The 26,333-nt window shown below is 40.9% G+C and overlaps 1 protein-coding gene across 3 annotated transcripts; it reads right to left on the bottom strand.

The window, feature by feature from the left end:
- Positions 1-2,726: 2,726 nt before the first annotated feature.
- Positions 2,727-18,597, bottom strand: CEP20 (centrosomal protein 20). 3 transcript variants are annotated; one of them, XM_084642094.1, is made up of 6 exons: positions 18,463-18,550; positions 14,536-15,625; positions 12,329-12,526; positions 9,142-9,226; positions 8,109-8,245; positions 2,727-3,200 (listed from the first exon to the last, which is right to left on the bottom strand). In XM_084642094.1, the coding sequence occupies exons 2-6, from the start codon at positions 14,579-14,581 to the stop codon at positions 3,124-3,126; spliced, it is 543 nt and encodes a 180-aa protein (XP_084498220.1). In that variant the 5' UTR covers positions 14,582-15,625; positions 18,463-18,550; the 3' UTR covers positions 2,727-3,123. The 3 variants fall into 3 exon arrangements, with proteins under 3 accessions (XP_084498220.1, XP_084498221.1, XP_084498222.1); XM_084642095.1 differs by lacking the exon at positions 18,463-18,550 and adding an exon at positions 16,591-16,715; XM_084642096.1 differs by lacking the exon at positions 14,536-15,625 and having other exon boundaries at positions 18,463-18,597.
- Between the last annotated feature and the right edge of the window lie 7,736 nt (positions 18,598-26,333).

The following is a 26,333-nucleotide window of genomic DNA, read 5'->3' as shown; positions in this document are numbered from 1 at the left end:
ACAATCCTCTCCTCTTTAAACCTGTAATTATCCTTCATGACTGTGGTTTCACATTACAGGTCACGATATTATATCCTAGTAAGGTCTTCTGAGTTCTGAAGGAACTCAAATATGAAATTGCAGAACTACTAACTGTGGTATGTAACCTATCACTTAAATCAGACTCTGTACCAGATGCCTGGAGGATAGCTAATGTGATGCCATTTTTTTTTTTAAAAAGGCTCCAGAGGCGAACCTGCAATTACAGGCCAGTACGCCTAACTTAAGTACCAGGCAAACTGATTGAAACTATAGTAAAGAACAGAATTATCAGATGCATAGATGTACATGATTTGTTGGAGAAGAGTTAACTTTTTGGCTTTTTTAAATGGAAATCATGCCTCACCAATCTATTAGAATTCCTAAAAGGGGGGTCAACCTATGTGCACAAGGGTGAACCAGTGGATATAGTGTACTTGGACTTTCAGAAGGTCTATGACAAGGTCCCTCACCAAAGGTTTTTAACCAAAGCAAGCAGTCATGGGATGAGAGAGAAGGTCCTTGCATGGATTAGTAAATGGTTAAGACAGGAAACAAAGGCTAGAAATAAATCCTCCATTTTTAGAATGGAGAGAGGTAAAGAGGTGTCCCCCAAGAATGTGTACAGGGACCAGTGCTATTCAACACATTCATAAACGATCTGGGAAAAAAGAGTAAACAGTGAGGTTGCAAAGATTGTAGATGATACAAAATTACTGAAGACAGTTAAGTCCAAAGTAGATTATGAAGAGTTACAAAGAGATCTCATGATCACCACCTGAAAGTGGGTGACTAGGCAACAAAATGGTAGATGAAATTCAATGTTGATAAATGCCAAGTAATACACATAAAATGATGGTATCATTAGCTGCTACCACTCAAGAAAGATCTTCGAGTCACTGTGGATAGTTCTCTAAAAGCATCTGCTGAATGTGCAACCGGAGTCAACAAAGCAAACAATGTTAGGAACCATTAAGAAAGGGATAGATAAGAAGACCATAAATATCATAATGCCACTACAGAAATCCATGGTACACCCACACTTTATGTGTGCAGTTCAGGTAGCGCCATCTCAAAAAAGATGTATTGGAATTGGAAAAGGTAGAGAGAAGGGCAACAAAAATGAAACAGCTTCCCATATGAGGAGAGAGAAGAAAGGCTGGGACTGTTCACTCTGGAAAAAAGATGACTATGGGGGGGATATGATAGAGGTCTATAAAATCATGACTGGTGTGGAGAAAGTAAATAAGGAAATGTTATTTACTTCTCACATAACACAGAAACCAGGGATCACCCAATGAATTAATAGGCCGCAGGTTTGAAACAAACAAAAGGAAGTACTACTTCATACAACGCACAGTCAACTTGTGGCACTCCTTGCCAGGGGACATTGTGAAGGCCAAAAGTACAACTAGATTTAAAAAAGAATTAGGTAAATTCATGGAGGATAGGTCCATTGGTAGTTATTAGCCAAGATGGTCAGGGATGCAACTCACGCTCTGGGTGTCCCTACCCACTGACTGCCAGAAGCTGGGAGTGGACAACAGGGGACGGATCACACTGATTGCCTTTTCTATTCACTCCCTCTGAAGCACCTGGTATTGGCTACTGTCAGAAGACCGAATACTGGGCTAAATATGGATTATTGGGCTGACCCAATATGGCCATTTTTATGTTCTAATCAAAAGAACACTTTTTAATATAAATGCCCACAGGTTCTAATCAGGATCAAGGCACAATTTTGTTGGGAAGTGTACGAACACAAATGAGAAGACAGTCCTCTCCTTGAGAGCTTACTAAATCAAAAGTTACCTGTGCTGCTATTTTATCTTATCTCCCCTCTCTTCACATACACTTAGGGTATGTCCACCCAGGAAATGCTACAGCAGCATAGCTGCTGGCACAGACACTCCCTACAACAACGGAAGAGGTTCTTCGTCGCTGTAGTAAATCCATCTCTCTGTGAGGTAAGTATCTAGGTCAATGGAAAAATTCTTCCGTTGACCTAATGGTGGTTACAATGGAGTGCAGGTTGGCTTAAATACATTGCATAGGGTGTGGGAATTTCACACAGCCCTCAGTGACATAGTCAAGCCAACCTAACTTTATACCATAGGTCCGCCTCAGGCTACACCAAGATAAAGGAAAAAAAAATGCAGTAAGGATCCAAATCTACAACCTTTACTCGGGCAAACCTCCTATTAATGCCATTGGGAGTTTTATTTAAATACACTTATTAATTCTGTTAAATCAAACTTGAGGCCCACTTACACAGACACATGCCTTTCAAACTCAGTTACTTATGTTTGGAAATTTAAGTACCTGGGGAAAATGAATGAATTTTCTGGGAACTGGTGGTTCACTATGTAGCTGTAGTTTTAACTTCCTCTAATTTTGATTCTTAAGCTGCTTAGGAAAAAAATAGGCCTTACAGTCCTCCCATTTGTGTGCTTGATACTAATTCCATACAATTTATAACAACTCCTACTGGAAAAGAAGACTTGACAATAGTTGTTCAATAGCATGAAGATAAATATAGTTGTGGCTTCCAGAGAAGTAAAAAAGTCAAACATTCCATCAGGCATTTTAGTTCTGTTTTCATAGTTAATTTTCCACTGATTATCTGTAGGAAGTGGTGAGGCTGCCACTTATCAAATAATGCTTAAAATATTAAGTTTACACCCTTGCAAGTCAAATGCAGCATAAAGTAAAACAGAAAATGAAGTTAGCTTTTATTCACATGTACAGTAATAGTAATTTCACAGGTGCAGAAAAAGTAGTGTAAAGTAATGAGAGTAAAGATTGAGTTAAATAGTGAGTTCTGGAATAGAATAAATACTCCTGAAAATTCTTATTTTTGTAGATGAAAACATTTTGGGCCCCTTCTTGCATAGCAGGAACAGGCCCTGAGCTAACTTTGCTCTTCCAGCAATTATTGTGGGCCTCATCCTACAGAGTCTGATTTATGAGTAGCCTTTACTCATTCAAGAAGTCCCACCAAAGCCAAAGGGACAACTTACGTAAGCAAGAACTATTCATGTGAATAAGGGTTTGCAGGATCCAGTCTTCATTGTTTAAATGAAAAATGGACAAAAAACTGAATTGTCATCTGTTTACACCCTGTAAAATTAGGGGATCTTCAATGCTAATGCCGGCCATCCTCCCTGGTTCTGGAATTGAATCTGAAAATTAATAAAAGATGTAGTATAAGTATTTATGCATCTGCAGAGTCAGGGGAGACATTTCTATGTAAATGTCATTGTCAACAAAATTTAGTAATCTGAACCTCAGTACACAGAACATTTTAAGACCGGACGAGCCTAGGAAGCTCATCCATGTCAGTTTTTGCATTAGCAGTTATGCACCATAAATTTGTCTATACAGCTATAACTTTTTGAATAAGTATTAATAGAATGAGCTTTCGGTCTTCTTACAGTTCTCAGACGCACCTTCAACTTGTACATATTGAACGTACTGGATTTATATATTGTAACATACTGTAAATTACAGTATATAGCAGGACCCCCATCATGATGTATCATGCTCAAAAGTATACTAGAACACTCACAGGACAACATGAAGAACAACATTTCTAACATGAAAAATAAAGGTCTGCTCTTCCATTGTTTAGCATATATGACTCATTAAGAGTTCTATTTATACAGAAAGGGAAAACAGATTCCAGAATGCTGAAATATTTGTTTTCTCAAGATGACTTATTTATTCTACTGGACTGATTTTGCTTCTTCATGGTAAGACTTACTGAAGAATTAATCAGACATCTGGTATCTTAAAACAATTGCTTTTTGTGGGCTCCTCAGCTGCGTTTTGCACATCAGCTTCTTCACAATACAAACAGGCTAAAGCTAAAGACTAAAGCTTCTTCTATGAAAATGTTAAGATATTCTTCTACAGTTATCATTCCTACATAAAGAGGTAGTAATGTCTAACTACTAATACCCCATCCTGTAATTGACTCCTGGTGTGGAGTCTCACTGAAATCAATGAGCTCTGCATAGGAGCTCTGGACCAGAGTCAAGGGCAAGACTGATGACTAAAGTCAGAGTTGTTTAAACTAACCAGCACAACACTGAACGTAAACACTTAGAGATAATATTGCACAGAAAGAGATGTAACTAAAATAGAAACTAGTTACTTATTGAGAAGCCCAGCTTCTGTACTGAGTGTTGCTGCTTTAGCACACTCTTGTGGCAGAAAGGAAACTAACTGTCACTGCCTCCCATTTTGACACCCCTACATGAGAAATAAATCTATATATAAAAATACAGCCTGTATACAATGTTTTTTATCTGTAGATAATGTAAGAGAATAAAACATTTCAATCTTCAGTAGGATTTTCAGGATTTACAATTAAGGGAAAGTATCAAATCTCAACGAACACATAAGTGAAATAAAACATGGCAGAGTGGCTTATCCAAGGAAAAAAATCAGGGAACAACTGTCCCTTTCACTCCCTTGTGCATAAAACACTAAGGGGGAAAATACACTGTATCTAGTCAGAATCAGTAGCAGGTGGGCAGAAAGGCTCAGATCCACAAGTGTTTAGGCCCCAACTTCCACTGATTTCAGTGAAAGTTAGGAGATTAAATACCTGTGTGGACCTGGCCAAAGTGGCTAGAAACAAACAGGAAAGTAAATACTGTGATATTACAGTATAACATGGCACGATCAGTTATGGCCTGATCTAAAGATGACTGAAGTCAGGGGAAAAACTCCCACTGATCTCAATGGGCTTTGGATCAGGCCCTTAGAGGGAATTGGGTGTTTAGGCCTAAAGGAGTAAATTAAACTTAAAGAAAGATGCCTGAACTAATGAGAACTTTCTACTGGAAATATTTTGATCAGAACATACAAATAATGTCTTTGCATAAAAATATATATTCATGTGTCTGTACCCCCAACCCTTTGAGAGTTTGGGATAAATTTTGCTCCTACTTATTCCAGCGTAAACTTGAAGTAATTCAACTGATGCTAGTAGAACTATTCCAGATTTATAGTTGTGTGACAAAGTGGAATTGGGGCCTTTTCCTCAGAAGCAAAATTGGAAAAAGGTTGTGGGTGACATTTTGGCACTGGGAGTTGGGATTTACTGATTCTCAATGCAAAATTAGTAACACTGGTAATCTTCAGCGTCAGCAAATCCTGACTTCTAAAACTACAGGAAAAATTGTACGTAACTCTTTTCCTACTATCTACCAACCAGAATAACTCATCTGTCTCTTGTTAATGAGGTTCAAGCGTTTGTAACTTTCTTAAAATTTTCATAGGCAGTAAAAAAAAACGTAACGTGTGTTTCAGTTGTCCTGGCTACTTGCAGCTATCACTGAAGACAATAGAAACCGCAGCATGCTCAGCAATACTTAACATAAGAAAGGCCATACTGGGTCAGACCAAAGGTCCATCCAGCTCAGTATCCGGTCTACTGACAGTGGCCAATGCCAGGTTCGCTCCCTCTGGGGCACCTAACAGGTAATGATCTAGTGATCTCTCTCCTGCCATCCATCTCCACTCACTGACAAACAGAGGCTAGGCACACCATTCCTTACCCATCCTGGCTAATAGCCACTAATGGACTTAACCTCCATGAATTTATCCAGTTCTCTTCTAAACCCCGTTATAGTCCTAGCCTTCATAACCTCTTCAGGCAAGGAGTTCCACAGATTGACTGTGCGCTGAGTGAAGAAGAACTTCCTTTTATTTGTTTTAAACCTACTACCCATTAATTTGATTTGGTGGCCCCTAGTTCTTATATTATGGCAACAAGTAAATAACTTTTCCTTATTCACTTTCTCCACATTACTCCTGATTTTATATACCTCTTTCATATCCCCCCTTAGTCTCCTCTTTTCCAAGCTGAAAAGTCCTAGCCTCTTTAATCTCTCCTCATATGGGACCCGTTCCAAAGCCCTAATTATTTTAGTTGCCCTTTTCTGAACCTTTTGTAATGCCAGTATATCTTTTTTAAGATGAGGAGACCACATCTGTATGAGTATTCAAGAAAGGGCGTACCATGGATTTATATAAGGGCAATAAGATATTCTCCCTCTCATTCGTTATCCCTTTTTTAATGATTCCAAACATCTCATTTTCTTTTTTGACTGCCGCTGCACACTGCGTGGACATCTTCAGAGAACTATCCACGATGACTCCAAGAGCTTTCTCCTGATTAGTTGTCACTAAATTAGCCCCCATCATATTGTATGTATAGTTGGGGTTATTTTTTCCAGTGTGCATTACTTTACATTTATCCACATTACATTTCATTTGCCATTTTGTTGCCCAATCACTTAGTTTTGTGACATCTTTTTGGAGTTCTTCACAGTCTGCTTTGGTCTTAACTATCTTGAGCAGTTTAGTATCATCTGCAAACTTTGCCACCTCACTGTTTACCCCTTTCTCCAGATCATTTATGAATAAGTTGAATAGGATTGGTCCTAGAACTGACCCTTGGGGAATACCACTAGTTACCTCTCTCCATTCTGAAAATTTACCATTTATTCCTACCCTTTGTTCCCTGTCTTTTAGCCAGGTCTCAGTCCATGAAAGGATCTTCCCTCTTATCCCATGACAACTTAATTTACGTAAGAGCCTTTAGTGAGGGACCTTGTTAAAGGCTTTCTGGAAATCTAAGTGCACTATGTCCACTGGATCTCCCTTGTCCACATGTTTGTTGACCCCCTCAAAGAACTCTAATACATTAGTAAGACATGATCTCTCTTTACAGGAACCATGTTGACTTTTGCACAACAATTTATGTTCTTCTATGTTTCAGAGTAACAGCCGTGTTAGTCTGTAATCACAAAAAGAAAAGGGGTACTTGTAGTACCTTAGAGACTAACAAATTTATTTGAGCATAAGCTTTCGTGAGCTACAGCTTATGCTCAGATAAATTTGTTAGTCTCTAAGGTGCCACAAGTACTCCTTTTCTTTTAACTGGATTCCTTTTTGTTCTTCTATGTGTCTGACAATTTTATTCTTTACTATTGTTTCAACTAATTTGCCCGGTACTGACTTTAGACTTACCGGTCTGTAATTGCCAGGATCACCTCTAGAGCCCTTTTCAAATATTGGCGTTATATTAGCTACCTAATACTTAAAATAAGGCTGTATATTTAACTTCACTGTGTGCAATTTTAAAAATGTCTGTTTTCTAGATAACATTCATTCCCATTTCAGATGAAAATTCTAACTATCAAGACATTTGATGGCAAAAACAAGATCTGTGAACAGTTTTCACATCTGCTTTCCAGTGTGTTTGGTCTTGGTAAGTCAGAAATGTATGTTTTTCTCCTACCTAGATGTTACAAGGTAATGTGTACGAATACTTCATTTTTAAAAGAGATCCATTAGACACTTTCAGAAGTGAAGGACTCTTGCTTCATAAAATTAGCAAAGATGTATGAGCAAAGATTTCTTTCATGTACATATAGCTACATCTAGTATTAATGTAGCACTTTGTAGCAGGATATATGCTGCAGCCCTGGATCTTAATATGATTAGCCAACAAGTTTTGAAAATATTAATAGTTCTATCAAAAACAATCACCACAAGAAAAACTGGAAAAACAAATCTCAGCCTTTATGCATTCTTTGCATAGAAGAGGTTATACACCAAGTGAATTTTATTTTGCATTCTGATGTGTTCCACTTTCATGTTCTTGATAACTTCATACATGCGTATAAATCAACTAGAGAAATAACTTAATATGGACTAGGCAAACTTTTGACTATAGAGATCTAGCTTGTGAATTCACTTTTACATGCAAAACACCTATGGATCTATGGCAATGACTGTTCCCAACTGTTAGCATCTTTGTTCTATAAAACCTCCATGTCAAGCTCAAAACTGGGCATGGGAGGTGGGGGGAATAGTGGTCAAGTTCTACTTGACAATACCAGATTATCTGGAATGGAGAACTCTCTCTAATAATTGTGCTAAACTACGCCCTTTTGAAGCATGAGAACGGATCAGAGCAGAGTCAGTGGTGGGCAGAGGGCACAGTGCTGGCTCTTCTTGTAGGACCTAAAAACTCCTGAGGGAAACCAAGCTGGAGATTAAGACATACACACCCTTTCGATTTCTTTCATTAGGTAGTTTGCTGAGGTTCTGTCCTGGAAACTGCAGTAAAGATCCTTTTGGAAACGTATCATGGATGTCTCCTTTACTACCATGTAAAAAATGAGCTATAATTCCATACAAGAGAGGGCTATTAAGAGAAAAAAAAAATAGTGTACACAGAATGTAAAGTGCTGAGCATAAGAATCCCCCCTTCCCTCTTTTTTTAATTTCAAAGAACATAAAGAGTCTGGGAACAGGAAAAGGCCATTTAGTCCTCAGTATTGGTTCCCAGAATGTAGACAGACAGATGTCTTCACTCTTCAGCATAACTATTTCCCAAACATTGTGTTTTTAACTCAAGGTTTATAATTCCTGTCTCAAAATTATTTAGCTTAAAACTGTCACAGCTAATGCTCTTTTTCCTTCTGTTTGTAAACAAATAAACCTAAAACACATTCCTCTAATTTTGTAAAAAGCAATCCTATTTGATCATCTTCCCTCATACAGGATGTCCTAAATCAGGGTAAGTAAAAAATTATCCTTTGATTCTTTATTCATATTTGTCAAAATTAGTAACTGTTTCTGTATTGGTAATCATTTAATTGGTTTATGAATGTCATGCCAAAGAGCACCACACAAATTCACATGTACATCTCAAAGCACAATTTTACAACTGACTTTGGAGTCAGTTGAAAGATGTGCGGAAAATCACAGCGAACAGATCTCTAAAGAGTAGCGTCTGAGGCTTGCATTTTGTGGTCCTAATGCGCAGTTTGGAGACTTTCACAAACCAGGTAGAACAGTTCAGCATATGTATTTCAGATGCTAACTGTGTATAAGTTACTACATAAATTGGTAACATGCTTGTGCAAAGCAGAATTACACCCTTGGAGCAGGTCAGTTCCTCCAAAGAAAATTTGCACGTTCCCCAAGACTTAAGACTGTAAATAGCATTTACATGGGTCTTAAACAAGTATTACAGCAGGCATAGAAAATGTGGCGCAAATACTGAATACAGTGCACTGTGATTTCAAAGCTACTTACACTGATCTTCTATTTGGATCTTCCATTATATTCAGCTCATGGACAAGAAATTGTCTATCCAATGGTACTTCAGGTTGACCAGATTCTGAGAAGTAAAATATTTTAAACATTTTCCCAAAGTTCTTAAATAACTAAACTAAAAGTTTGCTAATCTTTGTTTTGTTCGGTTTTTTTTTTTGTTTACATTAGCTCCTTACTTGAACATCTTTCATATTGCTTCACTCAACTATTTTCAATCTAATGATTGCATCTTTCCAGTTTAAATATTATTGCTCAGCACAATTGGAGCATGTTACATGTCTTTTTCATACTACATTTCAAACAGGCAACAGCAGCAATAATACCAATTTCAAATATGTATAAATATGTAGGACAGTTTTATTTTATGAACAGTGCAATTAAATAATATAACTATCATTCTAATATTTGAAATATAACCAATAGCATTAAAGCATAGGTGTAGTTGTTCAAACACCGGATTACTCCTTTTTACCCTCAATCCTACGTTTTACTGAGTATCCGCTAACCAAGCCTTGGGTGCAATTAGATAGTGTATTCATAGTACTCCAAGACATAAGACCGTCCTCCACCTCATTTGGAGTGCTAATATAGTTTGGAATCATTTGTTGACACCTGAATTTTCATCCTTCATTTATATTTCCACTTGGCACTTGACTTGATGGGAAATGGAAATATAAATGGGACTGTAAGCTTTAAAATACTCATTCTCATTTAAAAAAAAACAAGAGTACTTGTGGCACCTTAGAGACTAACAAATTTATTGGAGCATAAGTTTTTGTGGGCTACAGCCCACTTCATCACATGCGTAGAATGGAACGTATAGTAAGAAGATATTTTTTATATATAGATACACACCCCCACCCCCACCCCCATACAGTTTGTATGGCAACTTCCACCTTCTCTGTAAGATGCTAATTAATTAAGATGAGCTATTATCAGCAGGAGAAAAAAACTTTTGTAGTGATAATCAAGATGGCCCATTTAGACAGTTGACAAGAAGGTGTGAGGATACTTAATATGGGGAAATAGATTCAATATGTGTAATGACCCAGCCACTCCCAGTCTGGAGGAATTCCACCATGATTTCAACAATTTCCATCCCACCATCAACCTCAGCCTGGACCAGTCCACATGAGAGATCCACTTCCTGGACACGACTGTGCTAAAAAGCGATGGTCACATAAACACCACCCTATACTGGAAACCTACTGACCGCTATACTGACCTACATGCCTCCAGCTTCCATCCAGGACACGCCACACGATCCATTGTCTACAGCCAAGCTCTAAGATACAACTGCATTTGCTCCAACCCCTCAGACAGAGACAAACACCTACAAGATCTCTGTCAAGCATTCTTAAAACTATAATACCCACCTGCTGAAGTGAAGAAACAGATTGACAGAGCCAGAAGAGTACCCAGAAGTCACCTACTACAGGACAAGCCCAACAAAGAAAATAACGGAACGCCACTAGCTGTCACCTTCAGCCCCCAACTAAAACCTCTCCAGCGCATCATCAAAGATCTACAACCTATCCTGAAAAATGATCCCTCACTCTCACAGATCTTGGGAGACAGACCAGTCCTCGCTTACAGACAGCCCCCCAACCTGAAGCAAATACTCTCCAGCAACCACACAACAAAAACATTAACCCAGGAATCTATCCTTGCAACAAAGCCCAATGCCAACTCCGCCCACATATCTATTCAGGGGACACCATCATAGGACCTAATCACATTAGTCACATCATCAGGAGCTCGTTCACCTACACATCTACCAATGTGATATGCCATCATGTGCCAGAATGCCCCTCTGCCATGTACACTGGCCAACCAGACAGTCTCTACGCAAAAGAATAAATGGACACAAATCTGACATCCGGAATCACTGGTTTCAGAGTAACAGCCATGTCAGTCTGTATGCGCAAAAAGAAAAGGAGTACTTGTGGCACCTTAGAGACTAAGCAATTTATTTGAGCATGAGCTTTCGTGAGCTACAGCTCACTTCATCGGATGCATACCGTGGAAACTGCAGAAGACATTATATACACAGAGACCATGAAACAATACCTGTAGCTCACGAAAGCTCATGCTCAAATAAATTGGTTAGTCTCTAAGGTGCCACAAGTACTCCTTTCCTTTATCCGGAATCATAACATTCAAAAACCGGTAGGAGAACACTTCAACCTCTCTGGCCACTCAGTAAAAGACTTAAGGGTGGAAATTTTGCAACAGAAAAGCTTCAAAAACAGACTCCAACGAGAAATTGCTGAGCTTGGATTAATATGCAAACTGGATACCATTAACTTGGATTTGAATAGAGACTGGGAGTGGCTGGGTTATTACACATATTTAATCTATTTCCCCATGTTCAGTATACTCACACCTTCTTGTCAACTGTCTAAATGGGCAATCTTGATTATCACTACAAAAGTTTTTTCTCCTGCTGATAATAGCTCATCTTAACTAATTAGCCTCTCACAGTTTGTACGGCAACTTCCACCTTCTGTGTGTGTGTGTGTGTGTCTCCCTCTCTCCTTACTATATGTTTCATTCTATGCAACCGATGAAGTGGGCTGTAGCCCCCGAAAGCTTATGCTCTAATAAATTTGTTAGTCTCTAAGGTGCCACAAGTATTCCTGTTCTTTTTGTGGACACAGACTAACATGGCTGCTACTCTGATTCCCATTTCAGAAAATATTTGGACATTTCAGTGGTGGCAGTTTGCATTCCATATACTATATGTGCGTCACATGGGATTGGGCTTAACTGGCAAGAATGTTTCTCCACCTGCTATTGCAGACTGTTAATTTTTGCCTTAAAAAGCCATCCTCTCCTGTGCATCAGTTGCTACATCAAAGGATTTACCTTATGATAAGGAGCCTGGGAAATAGACACTTCTCAGAGACTAATGCCATTATTTAGCCTGATGTCTGAGGGAAAAGAGAGACGCTTACACTTTATTTATCTTCATTAACCTTCAAAAGACAAGCTGAGGGGAAGGGGGGGGGTGAGAAAGGGAAAGGGTACACACATAACCCTGAAGATTTTCTGACTTATGTCATCATTATGTAATACGATCAGATTTATTGCGCTAATCCACCTATTATACATTAAAATAGAGATTGTAACTAAAGCAGTTGAAGTCAGTAAGCCAACCCGATACCTGCTGTTAGAACAGATGCAGTGTATTTATATTTATTGTATTCCAAGTATTCACGAATTAGCTCATTGATTAGAAGATTTTCATGAGACAGTGGTGGCCGTGGTTCACTTTGGTCATCCAACGCATTAAAAACTTCAGCTCTGATTCTTGCTTTTATTTGTCCCAGTGCACCTCTCTTTTCCAACGTGTCCTTTAGTACTATTAAATACATAAAAAAGAATTTCTATTACTGCATATAGTCATAAACTTATGATTCAATACTAACCCCCAGAATCAGTCATTTTATGTAACTCAATCATTTAAAAAAAGTCAGTTGTCCAAACTATTTGGAATGGTGGTTAAGGATTATTAATTATGAAGAGAAATGCATGGGATCTGAAGCATGGACAAGGCGGCTAGCTTTTTAAGCACTGATTAGAGACCATCTCTGAGCAAAGCTCGATAACATGAAATTACAAACAATATCAGCCACTGGGAGCTCAAGTATACGAGAGTCCAGTGAAGGGCAACAAAAATGATTAGGGGACTGGAACACATGAGTTATGAGGAGAGGCTGAGGGAACTGGGATTGTTTAGACTACAGTAGAGAAGAATGAGGGGGGATTTGATAGCTGCTTTTATCCACCTGAAAGGTGGATCCAAAGAGGATGGATCTAGACTATTCTCAGTGATAGCAGATGACAGGACAAGGAGTAATGGTCTCAAGTTGCAGTGGGGGAGGTTTAGGTTGGATATTAGGAAAAACTTTTTCACTAGGAGGGTGGTGAAACACTGGAATGCGTTACCTAGGGAGGTGGTGGAATCCCCTTCCTTAGAAGTTTTTAAGGTCAGGCTTGACAAAGCCCTGGCTGGGATGATTTAGTTGGGATTGGTCCTGCTCTGGGCAGGGGGTTGGACTAGATGGCCTCCAGAGGTCCCTTCCAACTCTGTTATTCTATGATTCTATGAAGGTTCCCATGTTGCTAAAACCAGTAAGAAATTATTTCAAAACCCTAGTATAGGAAAGACCAGAGTATACTCGCATTGTATCTGATTTGGGTATTACCTATTGGCTGGTCAGCAATACATACTATGTATTGTGCTGCCAACCAAGTGTTCAAAAATCATGAGTCAGGGCCCAAAACTAATCATGATGTTGGTAAACAATAATGAATTTTGAGAAATATTTTAATGATGTCTATTTATTTGCCTTCTGGGGTCACTAGAATCCGTGTTTCCAAACCGTTCTCTGCAACATGAAGTCTAGATACTACTTTTTCAGCTATTTAAATCACCATGTGGAAGGCCTTGATTTAAATCAATTTTAATAAACTTTTTGTACTTCCTTTATTTTTCTAAAGAAAGGTGCACTCTCACTGGTTCATATAAAAATTAAAATGTTGATTTACAACTAAATAGTCTATACACTAGATTTGCTACATCTTTTTGTCACTTAAGAAGGTACACTATAATACATTTCTGCAATTATAGCTTAATTTTCAGATTCTTAATTGTACATTTATAGAATGTTAGAAAATGGTGAATATCTTGCTCATTTACTAGATAACTTTTTGCTCAAGCTGCATTAGATTGGAAACTAGAGTTACACAACAGCATATAAAATTTATTTTTTTATTAAAACCTTAAATGTTTTTGGATATGTTCTCATCAAAACATGTTTCACATTTTACAACTCAATCATTTATGAAAGAAACAGGTATTAACTGTAGTCAGTGACTGAAACTGATTTTGGGTCAGCTTTGGGAAAATTTTCCAATATGCCTAAGTGAAAGCGACTGGAGCTTAAAGTCCTAATTGCCTAAGTCTCCTGAAAATGAGACCTTTTAAGTTACTTAGGCTGTCCTTCAAACTTAAAACTGTTAGATCTCACCCCTCCCTCCTCATCTCTATTCACAGACTGTAAAAGACAAGCCTTTTTCCTGCTTTTTTTAACTCCCAATCAATTTTTCAACCTTGAATGAATTAGTCCAGATGAAGAAAATATATTTTCTGTGCCTGCAATAGAGACTACTGTGGTCAAAAGCTGGTTTAATACTTCAATAAGCTCTGTTTCAGGTGATTAGCTATGATTTCCACCAGTTCAGTAGCATGGCTATCTTTAAAACAGCAGCAAACAGCCCTGAAATGTATTATGGTTAGAATGATTGGGTGATTATTAGATCCCCATGTCATAGCTATATATTCTTTTTCAGCAATTAAGCATCTACCGTCATAGTTTGGGTTGAGAATATTGGCAAGGAAATGAGGTAGCATAGGTGCTTTATCCTTCTGCTAGTTTATGGCCTGCAATTTAACTTTGTTGTTGGCATTTCTTCAATGTCTGAATTCTTTCCACATTTCTTCTTCATCAGCAATACAGTAGCAATCTTTCTGCTGCAATTTGTCCAAGGTTATGAAAATAGGTTTCAGTACTTTCAGCATATCTTCTACATTCCTCTTTAGTCCGATGTTGACTACTTTAGGTGTAATAGTTCCATCCATTTTTGCCATTATTTTCTTCATAAAACGTCATCAGAATAGGCCAGTACTTAATAAATAGCTCAAAACAGTCAACCACTGAATTCCATCTTACATCTTAGGGGAGAATTAGCTTGGATCCTCCTGATCTTTTCAGTGAAGCAAATGAGCTTTTCAGCCATGTTACACAGTTTACAGGCTCCCTTCCTTATCTTCTAGATTTCTTCTCATCTTTACTACATCTGCATCACTGTCTGTGACCAAGTTATATACTTCACACTTGAATTTTTGCTGTTTTGTTACAGCTTTTACTGCTGCTACTTTTGAGTATTCTGCTATATGAGCATTTCCTGATGTATTGACTGTTTCTGTAAGATAGACATCACCATCTTCTGTTGCCACACAAACACATGTTACGGCATACTGTGTATATTGCTCCACTCATCAAGACTTAGGTTAACAAATTTCCTATCAATGCTTTTTGCACACTGTTCAATTTCCTTCTGATACACTGTATGCAGCAACCTTCCAGCAATGTCTGCTCCGCCTGGTGGCATGTAGCCTGGTCATGTCGATGAAATGGTCGGTCTGAACAAGATGGAAGGGCTAATTTGTTGCATAAATGAACTGAGCAATCATTTCATCTATGGAGTCTTTTATTTGCTGGCCCTGATTTATGAATTTATTCATGGCTTTACTGGAAGGAGTCTTTTTGTCGATACAGGTATTTACTGCCCGTATGTTTAGTTATAGCACTACTAGAGGTGCCAGCAGATGACTCTGAAGTTGTAGACATTGCAGATGATGGACCTTCATAACCCCTTATATCTAAAGTGGACCCTGAAACAAAACGGTAAAAAAAGTCACTCACTCACTATTACTCAGTGCACTGCTTAAAAAAAGATTGTAAATGAAAGTCTTCCTATTGCAGCTGTTTGTACAACTGTTTATAAAACTAGGTTTAGAATAAATCATATTTAAAGGAAAATGATTAAATCAAATACTCTAAATCTATTTAAACCCTTATCTGTAACAACATACCAAACAGCTTGAAATTTTTTCAAATTCACAAATGCCTAAGGAAATCTTCACATAGGATGTTTGATTATACTGAATGATAAACCATTTCAGAAGTCCAGTGTGAGAGGGGAATATAAACACTGCACTAAAAATGAAGGCATTAAAGAGCTACTCTGACCTTAGATGACCCTGCTCAGGAACACCTGTAGATAATGCTCCAGATGGAGAAGCTTAAAAGGAAGCCAGGCAACTCAGAAAGGGGCCTGACAAGACAGGGAAAGGAAGCTACCCTGGAAACTCATGAGGAGGGATGGTGTAGCAGCCTTTTCTTGGTAACGGGGAGCCTACCTGCTGGGCCCTGAGAGACTGAAGGTGCACCTAGTACCTTTTTTTTTCTATTACCTTTTTGGTACAGACTCGAAAACTTGATCAATAGAGGGAAGGTAGGAAGTGGCCCCGGGAGGGCAGCTGTAAGACACTCCTGGGTGCCAGACCTCATAGGGCACTGGACTGGCATCTAGTGTGGTGGGAGGGCCTAGGGTTCGTAAAACATTTCCCTTCTGTATTAAGCGCCTGACACCCCCCGACCCTAGCTGATGCTTCCAATAAGTACTAACCATCACATCCAGCAGTAAACAAACATACCAATTATGAATTTCAAAATATTTGTTTTCAAAATAAGTAATCTACCTAAAACATAAACTTATGACAATCTAAGTTATTTATTAGCACAGTAAGACATGGTAGGCAGCCCATATAAACGGTGCAAAAATAAGTTTACTAACCAGTTGATCCAGATGGTTCAGAAATGTCCACACCTTCAAAGTCATTGCCTTCTGAGTAACATTTTTCATAAGGTTTCATGTTGACAACCAGACCTTGCATCTTTGTTGCATTATTTACATTTGGCAGGTGTTCATTTTTAGCCAGAGGTACAGAAATTTATTGAAAATATTCCCAATTAGTGTATTTTTATGACTTGCAGCCATGGCAACTTTTTTCCTCCAGTTCCCAGGTGTTGAAATCCACCCTAGAGGTTGCATTCTGAAGAATGTTGTCCCTTCTTCAGTGTCCTGCTTTGCACCAATGCTGCTCCTTTTTGGTTAAACACTCTGCTCCTCTTCCCTTGTCACATAACTTCCCCACCGCCCACCCCCAGAAAACAAAAGAACTAACAATCCAAGACTTTTGCTTATATGACCCACATGTCTTTTGCACTGAAGTATTTTATTTGTTTAGAGACAAAAGGGAGGCCCTTAAACAAACCCGTTATTTTCTCATCTGGGTACAGATGCAAAGAGACAGAGCAAGGCCATTTACGTGAAGTGCCCAAAACTGTCCAGAAGCAAGGGCTGGTAATTACTGGGCAGATCAATTGTTTTTTTTTTTCCCCCTCCTTCCATGAAATGAGTAAGTTTCTGTGGTGGGAGGAGTCTTGAATATTCATAATTTAAGAACTGAGTCAATCATAACATAGGTGCAGAAAAAATCTAAAATAGGATTCAGAGTAGCAGCCATGTTAGTCTATATTTGCAAAAAGAAAAGGAGTACTTGTGGCACCTTAGAGACTAACAAATTTATTTGAGCATAAGCTTTCCTGAGCTCAGGAGTATGAGGCCATCCAGGCAAGCTCAGTGGATGATCCTAATGAAATAATAATGGTGTCTCCTGGAGTCTAAGGCTAGGTCCCAATGCCTGTGATGACTTTGCCAGTCTCTTGCACCCAATAGTATAGCCCCTGGGGCCCCCACCTGATCAAGCCCTTAATACAGTACATGACCTATTGTGCCATCTTTACAAAGCTTAACTTCAAATGTTAGATGTTTTTTCTCAATGTTCTTTATATTTAGTTGGTGGTGAGCAAGGGGGTTGGACTAGATGACCTTCTGAGGTCTCTTACACCCCTAATCGTCTATGATTCTATATAGAAAAAAAGCAGCCTTTAACTCAAAGATTTTGATGGGGGGGAGGGAGAACTAGATCCATGCCCTTGTTTGTTTCTATATGTATAAAGGAAACACGGTGAGGAGCTTTTATCCTATTTTTTTCTCTCCATTATAAATGCAGACTTGGTTGCCCTCTTTTTCCTGCCCAACGCTGGCGTTAGCCTCACTGCTAAGAGGTGGTGTGTTTATAACAAGGGGTAACTACTCTCTGCAAGACAGAGCGGAGAGAAGACAGACTACGGGTAGGGGGCGCAGCAGTGCCTTCATCACCTACCCCGGGGGCCTTGTCTACTCTAGGGCTAGGTCGGCCCTTGGGGCCGAGGAAAGCCGATTCAAGCACAGGCGCTGCCCACAGAGCTCCTCCAGCGGCTGTGGACGGCGGGCTGTGTCCACACGTGTGGCAACGCCCCGCCCCACCCCGCCGGGAGAGAGCGCTGTGCTACCGGGGGCAGGGCGAAGCCCCAGTGGGCCAGGCTGGGAGCGAATCTCCGCTTACGAAACCGGGGCCACCCGGCGCTCGCTGAGGAGGCGCCGCTCGACCTCCCTGGGCCCTGGCTCCAAGGATTTCCCCAGCAACGCCAGCCAGGCGCACACGCTGCCCCCAACGGCTCCCACTGCCAGCCTCTCGCCAGAGGCCGCCCCGGTGCGGGCAGGGGCTCCCGCACAGCGCGGGCGCTCCGGGAACAGCTGCTCCCTGCAGGTAGCCATTACCTGCTTTCAAATCGGCAATAGTCGCCATCTTCCAACGGCCACTACTCCGCTGAGGGGCGAGGACTAGGAGGAGAGTGAAAGGCCCCGGATGAAAACGTCACGATTAGGGCAACGGGCGCGCTGCGCAGGCCTACCGTGCTCAGCGGCAACGGGGAGGCGGAGCGAAAATGGCGCTTGTCTCAACGTTCTGTCCCTGAGTCACTCAGGGAGCGTGAAAAGAAACAGGAGGACTGGTGGCACCTTAGAGACTAGCCAATTTATTGGAGCGCATAAGCTTTCCTGAGCTACAGCTCGCTTCATGGGATGCAGCTGGAGCGTTCCGAAGTGTGGGGGGGTTTGAACGGCAGAAAGTGGCTCTCTGGGGCGGGACGGAAAGATGTTGTCCACTGAGCCTGGGGTGGAGCTGGTTTCTGCCCTTGAGTCTGGGTAGGTGGGAGGAGTGTTTGTTGCGGTGGATTTAGCCCTCTGTGTTTGTGAGGGAGGGAAGGGAAGGAAGCCAGCCAGCCCGCCCGCCCGCCCTTCGCATAAATCCCCAAGTTTTGGCTGCATTATATGAGTTTGTCATTAATCGCTTTGGCTGACAAAGAAATATACAACGATCTATTTCCTTCTGACCTCTCCGGGGGGCGGACCCTCTGCGGGGTTCAGTGGGGGAACTGGAAGGGAGGGAAGCCTAGCTACTCTTTGAGGAAGAAGAGAAAGCTAGGCGAAAGGGAAGGCCCTTTCTGGGGTGGAGGCAAGCATATGCAGAGAGGAAAAGTTCTGGAGGTCTTATTTTTAAATAATACACTTGATTATATATGCATCATGTTACTCATGGTGATTATATGCCTTTAGTGACTGACTATTCACTTTGTCTTCTCCAATAAATTGGTTAGTCTCTAAGGTGCCACAAGTACTCCCTTTTCTTTTTGCGAATACAGACTAACATGGCTGCAACTCTGAAATTTGTCTTCTCAGTTACCTTTTTTTTTTTTTAATGTTCTCTACCTGGGGGGTCTGTCCACATATATAGTCTTTGGTGTCTCTGTAGAGCCTTGGTTCTCAAACTTCATTGCAGTATGACTCTCTTCTGACAACAAAAATTACTACATGACCCCAGGAGGGACCAAAGCCGGAGTCTAGCTGAGCCCCCCTGCCTCAGGAGGGGTGGGGCAAAGCTCAAGCCCCACCACCGTGGGCAGGACTGAAGCCCCAGGACTGCCTGGAACCTGAGCCCTACCACCCAGAACTGAAGCCCTTTGGCCCCGGGCTTCGACCCTGGGCCCTAGCAAATCTAAGTCAGCCCTGGTGACCCCATTAAAATGGGGTTGGTACTAACTTTGGGGTCCTGACCCACAGTTGGAGAACTGCTGCTGTAGAGCAGTGGTTCTCAACCATGGGTCTGGGGCCCCCTGGGGGGCTGTGAGCAGGTTTCAGGGCAGCCTCCAAGCATGACCAGTGTTTGGCTTTCTACTCTGGGCCCCAGCAAGTCTAAGGCCCACTGCACGGGGTTGAAGCCTGGGACCCTGAACAGCTTAGCTTCATGGTGACCCCTATGGCATGGGCCCTGGGCAATTGCCCTGCTTGCTACCCCTTAATGCTGGCCCTGGCTTTTATATGCAGAAAACCAGTTATTGTGGCATATGTGGGCTGTGGAGTTCTTAATAGAATGTTTGGGGGGCCTCAGAAAGAAAAAGTTGAGAATGCCTGCTGTAGAGGGTCTGCCTACTCAGGCCCTGATCTTATGATTGGATTCAAGGTTGTTAGTAAAATCATATATAAAAATGATGAATATTATTGGAACAAATATAAGCGGGGACTTGCAACTATAGATTATCCCTACCATGGAAACTTTCATTTTTGGCCTCCCCCTGCCTTTTTTTTTTTTTTGTAATTGTATGGGGTGTCAATATTTTTCCTTATAAACATGGTACTGCTAGGAAGTGGATGATCTTTGCTTTTTAATTGTACCCCTTTATATTCAGTGATAAAAGGATGCTCTCTGTACTTAGGCTCACAATAAAAATGAGATTTTAAAAAACGTAAAAAGGACCTGTGAAAGTGGATGTTGTGAAATGTTGAAATCACTGGGACTCTGTGTGCATATAGAGTTCTGTTTGGTTCTCCATGCAGGATTGGGGGTGTGTGTGTGTGTGTGTAAAATGTGAAAGCAACTCAATCAGTATGGATAAATAACCTAGATTTGCTGAGATCTAAATAGATCAGTCTGCTTTTGGTTATGTGGGAACATGACTCCTTTATTTACAGTGTTTATTTTCTAAGTGTGTTGTTAAAGCAAAACATTTGTATTACACAACTGTTTTTGAACCCTACGGGTAAATCCAAACTGCCAGGGATGATTTAGCAATACCTTGAAAGGGAGGCTCTCCTCTAGCAGCAGCAAAATCACTTGAACCGTCCCTCTTTAATATGGTGGTAAAATGTCATCAACTTGTTCCTGATTGTTATAAAGAGCACCTTCTCTAGCATATTGAATTTATGCCTGATGTAAATAAATGGAGTTGCCCCATGGATGAAATTGGTCCCTTGTTTAACATGCATAGCAAGTTGGAAATCCTCGCTTTTCCCTTTGTTTGTCTAATACTTCCACCATGTGATGTGCATTTTTATTGATTACCCCTTAATTTCCAGCAGATGCACTGGCACTGTTCTCCTCCCTCCCCCCAGTACTCTCTCTTGGTCTCTCTGCCATTGATTTTTATCATTTTTTAGAAAATCTTAGAATTCAAAATAGAACTTTTTTTTTTTTCTGGTACCCCAAAGGCTATTTAATTTCTGTGTAATTTTGTGGTTTCTTTTGTATGTATTATCTTTCTGCAAAGCAGGTATAACCAACTGCTGATATACAAGTGTTTTATGAAATCCAAGTTGAAGTCCACACTGGGCTTCCCTGTAGTTCAGGATTTTGCTTTTGTATTTTTGCACTGCTTGAGTACACATTTGACCTTTTCAGTGGTTTTTTTTTTTTCTTTTTCCCCTTCATGATTTTAGTCTTTGGAATTCTATAATGCCTGTCTCTGAACTCCCCCCCTTTCATTATGGCAAAGTGCTCTGTATTTTTGGGGCAATGGTTCATTTTGGTGATGTGGTGTAGCCTATTTTGTTCAAAGTTTCTGTGGTGAATGAAGTGTATAGAAGTTTAATTTAAAGCCAGATCCAACTCCTGCTAAATCCAGCAGGATTTCATTTTCTCTTGATGCTTTTACATCTTTTATTGCCACTCATGTTGCAATACTAATCAGCCCCATAGACTTTTAAAATAATATTTAGTATACATTCTCTGTTATATTCCATTATATGTAGATGGGTTGGTTTAGATGCCATCTTCACTAAAGTTGGTACTGTCTGACAGAGAAATTTCAAGAATGCAAGCGGGTATAATTCTCAACAAATTATTTAACAATGACATAGATTTACACCTACTTGCATTCTTGAAATCCCACTGTGTCAGACTTTACCAATTTAAGCAGGATGGCATCTAAACAACCCATCCAAATATAATCTGAAAGCTGTATGGAAATACTTAAATTACACAAGAAAAAACAGGTTTCAGAGTAGCAGCCCTGTTAGTCTGTATTCGCAAAAAGAAAAGGAGTACTTGTGGCACCTTAGAGACTAACCAATTTATCTGAGCATAAGCTTTCGTGAGCTACAGCTCACTTCATCCGATGCATTCCGATGAAGTGAGCTGTAGCTCAAGAAAGCTTACGCTCAAATAAATTGGTTAGTCTCTAAGGTGCCACAAGTACTCCTTTTATTTTACAGGAAAAAACAATAATTAATTTATCAAGAAACAAAATCAGAATAAGTATAGTACTAAACTAACTTTCCTCAGATGTAGTAATAAAGAATCCAACTGCTGTAGGTTATTTAGCAGTACTGCAAAAAAGAATCCATCTATTTTGTCAAATTAGCTTGAAATTATGAGACCTATCAACCTAAATGCTCTCCCACCAAATACGATAGCACACCTGTTCCAGTTGAGAGGCTGGTGGAACAATGTACTGTCAATGTCTGTGGGGATTTTTTTATTAAATGTTTTGGATAAACTTTAGAACAACAAGAATACCGTCAACTCTGGTCATTATCATTGGTAAAATGACAGCCTGATGGTTCAAAGCAAATGGTCTTAATAAAATACTTTGGATCTTGAACATGGGCTTTGAAACTAAGTTTTGTGTAAAACCAATGAGGAGTCCTTGTGGCACCTTAGAGACTGACAAATTTATTTGGGCATAAGCTTTCATGGGCTAAAACCCACTTCATCAGATGCATGGAGTGAAAAATACAGTAAGCAGAACATATATTATAGTACCTGAAAAGATGGGAGTTGCCTTACCAAGTGGGGCGTCAGTACTAATGAGCCAATTCAATTAAGGTAGAAGTGGCCTATTCTCAACAGGGGTGAATATCAAGGGAGGGAAAATTACTTTTGTAGTGCTAATGAGGCCAGTGCAATCAAGGTGGCCCATTTCCAACAGTTGACAAGAAGGTGTGAGTATTTTTGTAGTGATGTAAGTTTTGTGTGGGCATCTTTGCATTTATGTTGTCTGGAGAGAAAGATGAGGAAAAGACAAATTAGGTATTGTCTTTCCACTTCTGACTTTGTCATAAATATAAAGGGAAGGGTAAACCCCTTTGAAATCCCTCCTGGCCAGGGGAAAGCTCCTCTCACCTGTAAAGGGTTAAGAAGCTAAAGGTAACCTCGCTGGCACCTGACCAAAATGACCAATGAGGAGACAAGATACTTTCAAAAGCTGGGAGGAGGGAGAGAAACAAAGGGTTTGTGTGTCTGTCTGTAGTCGTCTCGGCCGGGGACAGAACAGGAATGGAGTCTTAGAACTTTTAGTAAGTAATCTAGCTAGGTATGTGTTAGATTATGATTTCTTTAAATGGCTGAGAAAAGAATTGTGCTGAATAGAATAACTATTTCTGTCTGTGTATCTTTTTTGTAACTTAAGGTTTTGCCTAGAGGGGTTCTCTATGTTTTTGAATCTAATTACCCTGTAAGATATCTACCATCCTGATTTTACAGGGGGGATTTCTTTATTTCTATTTACTTCTATTTTTTTATTAAAAGTCTTCTTGTAAAACACTGAATGCTTTTTCATTGTTCTCAGATCCAAGGGTTTGGGTTTGTGGTCACCTATGCAAATTGGTGAGGCTTTTTATCCAACATTTCCCAGGAAAGGGGGGGGTGCAAGTGTTGGGAGGATTGTTCATTGTTCTTAAGATCCAAGGGTCTGGGTCTGTAGTCACCTAGGCAAATTGGTGAGGCTTTTTACCAAACCTTGTCCAGGAAGTGGGGTGCAAGGTTTTGGGAAGTATTTTGGGGGGAAGGACGCGTCCAAACAGCGCTTCCCCAGTAACCAGTATTAGTTTGGTGGTGGTAGCGGCCATTCCAAGGATAACGGGGGTAATATTTGTTACCTTGGGGAAGTTTTGACCTAAGCTGGTAAAGATAAGCTTAGGAGGTTTTTCATGCAGGTCCCCACATCTGTACCCTAGAGTTCAGAGTGGGGGAGGAACCTTGACATGGTGGCACAGTGGTGGGATTAACCTGAAATCATTTTGAGATCCAGTTGAGATTTTTTGAACTAGAAATACAGATTTTAAAAAGGAATTTTTAGGAAGTCCAGAAGGCAGCTTTGAAACTGAAAGCAGCTTGGTTTCTCTCTGCTTTGTGGCCAAGCAGAGACAAAAGGGGATTATCTTGTGAATTGCAGGTTTTTTTTGCCTGGAGGCAGGGTACTTAACTTCTGCAGGGAAATTCACAGTCTTCCAACCCAGAGGTTTTTTTTTCTTTTCTTCCTAAAAGTAAATAGGGGGTGTGTGCTCTACCCATTTGCCTGGAGACAAAAGTGGCAGGGTTTTTTTTTAGGATTTTGATTTTTTTTTGTTTTACAAGGAGCACAGGTTTGAAAAGAAATTTTTTTTTTCTTTGGGCTGGGTAAGCGGGTTTCCATATAGTTGGAGGTTTTTTGCTTTAATTTGGGCCCAGAGCAGAGACAAGGGAATTGTCTTTTTCTGTAGGCTGACAATCACTATCAGAGAATAGGTATTCTATTCCAGCACAGCAAAATTTTACAGCCAAGTTTTGTTTGTTTATTTCTAAACCTCGGGTGTAAAGTTAGTTTAAAAACAGAGAGGTTAGAATGGCCAAATCCTCGGCTCGACTACAGCTGGAATTAGCCAAATTTCAGGCTAAGGAAAAACAAAGGGAACATGAAAGACAGATAGAACTCATGCGGCTGGAGAAGGAGGTACAGGAGGCTGCCCACAAGAGGGAAATGGAGGCAAGGAAGCATGTGGAGGAGATGGAGAGGATAAAGGCCCAGCAGAATATACCAACAAACCCTAGCAATCCTTCTCCAGGTACCACTTCCCATCCCAGAAAGTTCCCCACCTACAAGGCAGGTGATGATACTGAGGCCTTCTTAGAAAACTTCGAAAGGGCCTGCCTTGGGTACAACATCTCTACTGACCAATACATGGTAGAGCTGAGGCCGCAGCTCAGTGGACCCTTAGCTGAGGTGGCAGCTGAAATGCCTAAAGAACATATGAACAAGTATGAACTGTTTAAATCCAAGGCGAGAGTCAGAATGGGGATAACACCCGAGCGGTCTCGTCGGAGGTTCCGAGCCCTAAGGTGGAAACCAGACATGTCATTTACCCGACATGCCTACCACATTGTGAAACATTGGGATGCCTGGATATCAGGAGCAAGTGTTGAATCTCCAGTAAATTTGCCCTTCCTAATGCAAATGGAACAATTCTTAGAGGGTGTTCCTGAGGAAATAGAAAGATACATCCTAGATGGGAAACCCAAAACTGTAATCGAGGCAGGAGAGATTGGAGCCAGATGGGTGGAGGTGGCAGAGAAGAAGAAAACTGGTCGCAGTTGGAGCGGAGACCAGAAGGGACCACCCCAGACCACACCCTATTACCGGGGGCCGCCCAAAGCCCCACCTACCTCCCAAAGAACCCTCCAGACCCCTTATCGTCCCACCACCCCGTTCTCCAGCAACCCACCTCGCCCCGGTGACCCGTCAGCTGGACGATGTTTTAAATGTAACGAGCTGGGACATGTAAAGGCCAACTGCCCCAAGAACCCCAACAGATTACAGTTCATTGCACCGGAATCACACCAGAGGTCCACAGGCCCAGATACCTCCCAGATACCCTTGGAGCGGAGGGAAACTGTGAGTGTGGGCGGGAAGAAGGTCACCGCGTGGAGGGACACCGGAGCACAAGTGTCAGCTATCCATGCTTCCTTAGTGGACCCCAATTTAATCAACCCAGAGATCCAAGTGACGATTCAACCCTTCAAGTCCAACTCTTTCAATTTGCCTACAGCCAAGTTGCCTGTCCAGTACAAGGGCTGGTCAGGAATGTGGACTTTTGCAGTCTATGATGATTATCCCATCCCCATGCTGTTGGGGGAAGACTTGGCCAATCACGTGAAGCAGGCCAAGAGGGTGGGAACGGTCACCCGCAGCCAGGCTAAACAAGCCGTGAGGCCTAGCTCTGTTCCGGAAACTTCTATCAGGACCCAGTCAGAGGTGATGGACCTGGACCCCAGGCCAATGTCTGCAACAGCAGTAGTGGATCCAGTCCCAGAGACCCAGACGGAACCAGTCCCAGAACCGGAACCAGCCGAACAACCAACACCAGACCCCGTGTCAGCACTGAATCCAGTACTTGCAACCTCAACACCAGAGAGCCCCACCGAACCTGAACTGGCAGCAGCCGATAACCCTACACAAGAGGCTCAGCCGGAGCCTGAATCCCAACATAGTGCACCAGCGGAGAGCGGTTCACAGTCAACAGAAACAGCTCCATCCCCTATATCGCTTCCAGAGGGACCA

This window comes from Lepidochelys olivacea (genome assembly GCF_965140295.1).
Source record: "Lepidochelys olivacea isolate rLepOli2 genome assembly, chromosome: 10".
In the NCBI taxonomy this organism is placed as follows: domain Eukaryota; kingdom Metazoa; phylum Chordata; order Testudines; family Cheloniidae; genus Lepidochelys; species Lepidochelys olivacea.
This window is presented reverse-complemented; position numbering and strand designations above follow the sequence as displayed.

Excerpts from the sequence above, each read along its gene's own strand:
- CEP20 (XM_084642094.1), bottom strand. The coding sequence starts at position 14,581 with ATGCTACCTCATTTCCTTGCCAATATTCTCAACCCAAACTATGACG. Across the intron at positions 12,527-14,535 it reads TCTCAACCCAAACTATGACG|TACTAAAGGACACGTTGGAA; the intron begins GTAGATGCTTAA and ends TGTATTTAATAG. Across the intron at positions 3,201-8,108 it reads TAATGAAAGAAATCGAAAGG|ATTCAATTCCAGAACCAGGG; the intron begins GTGTGTATGTCT and ends ATTAATTTTCAG.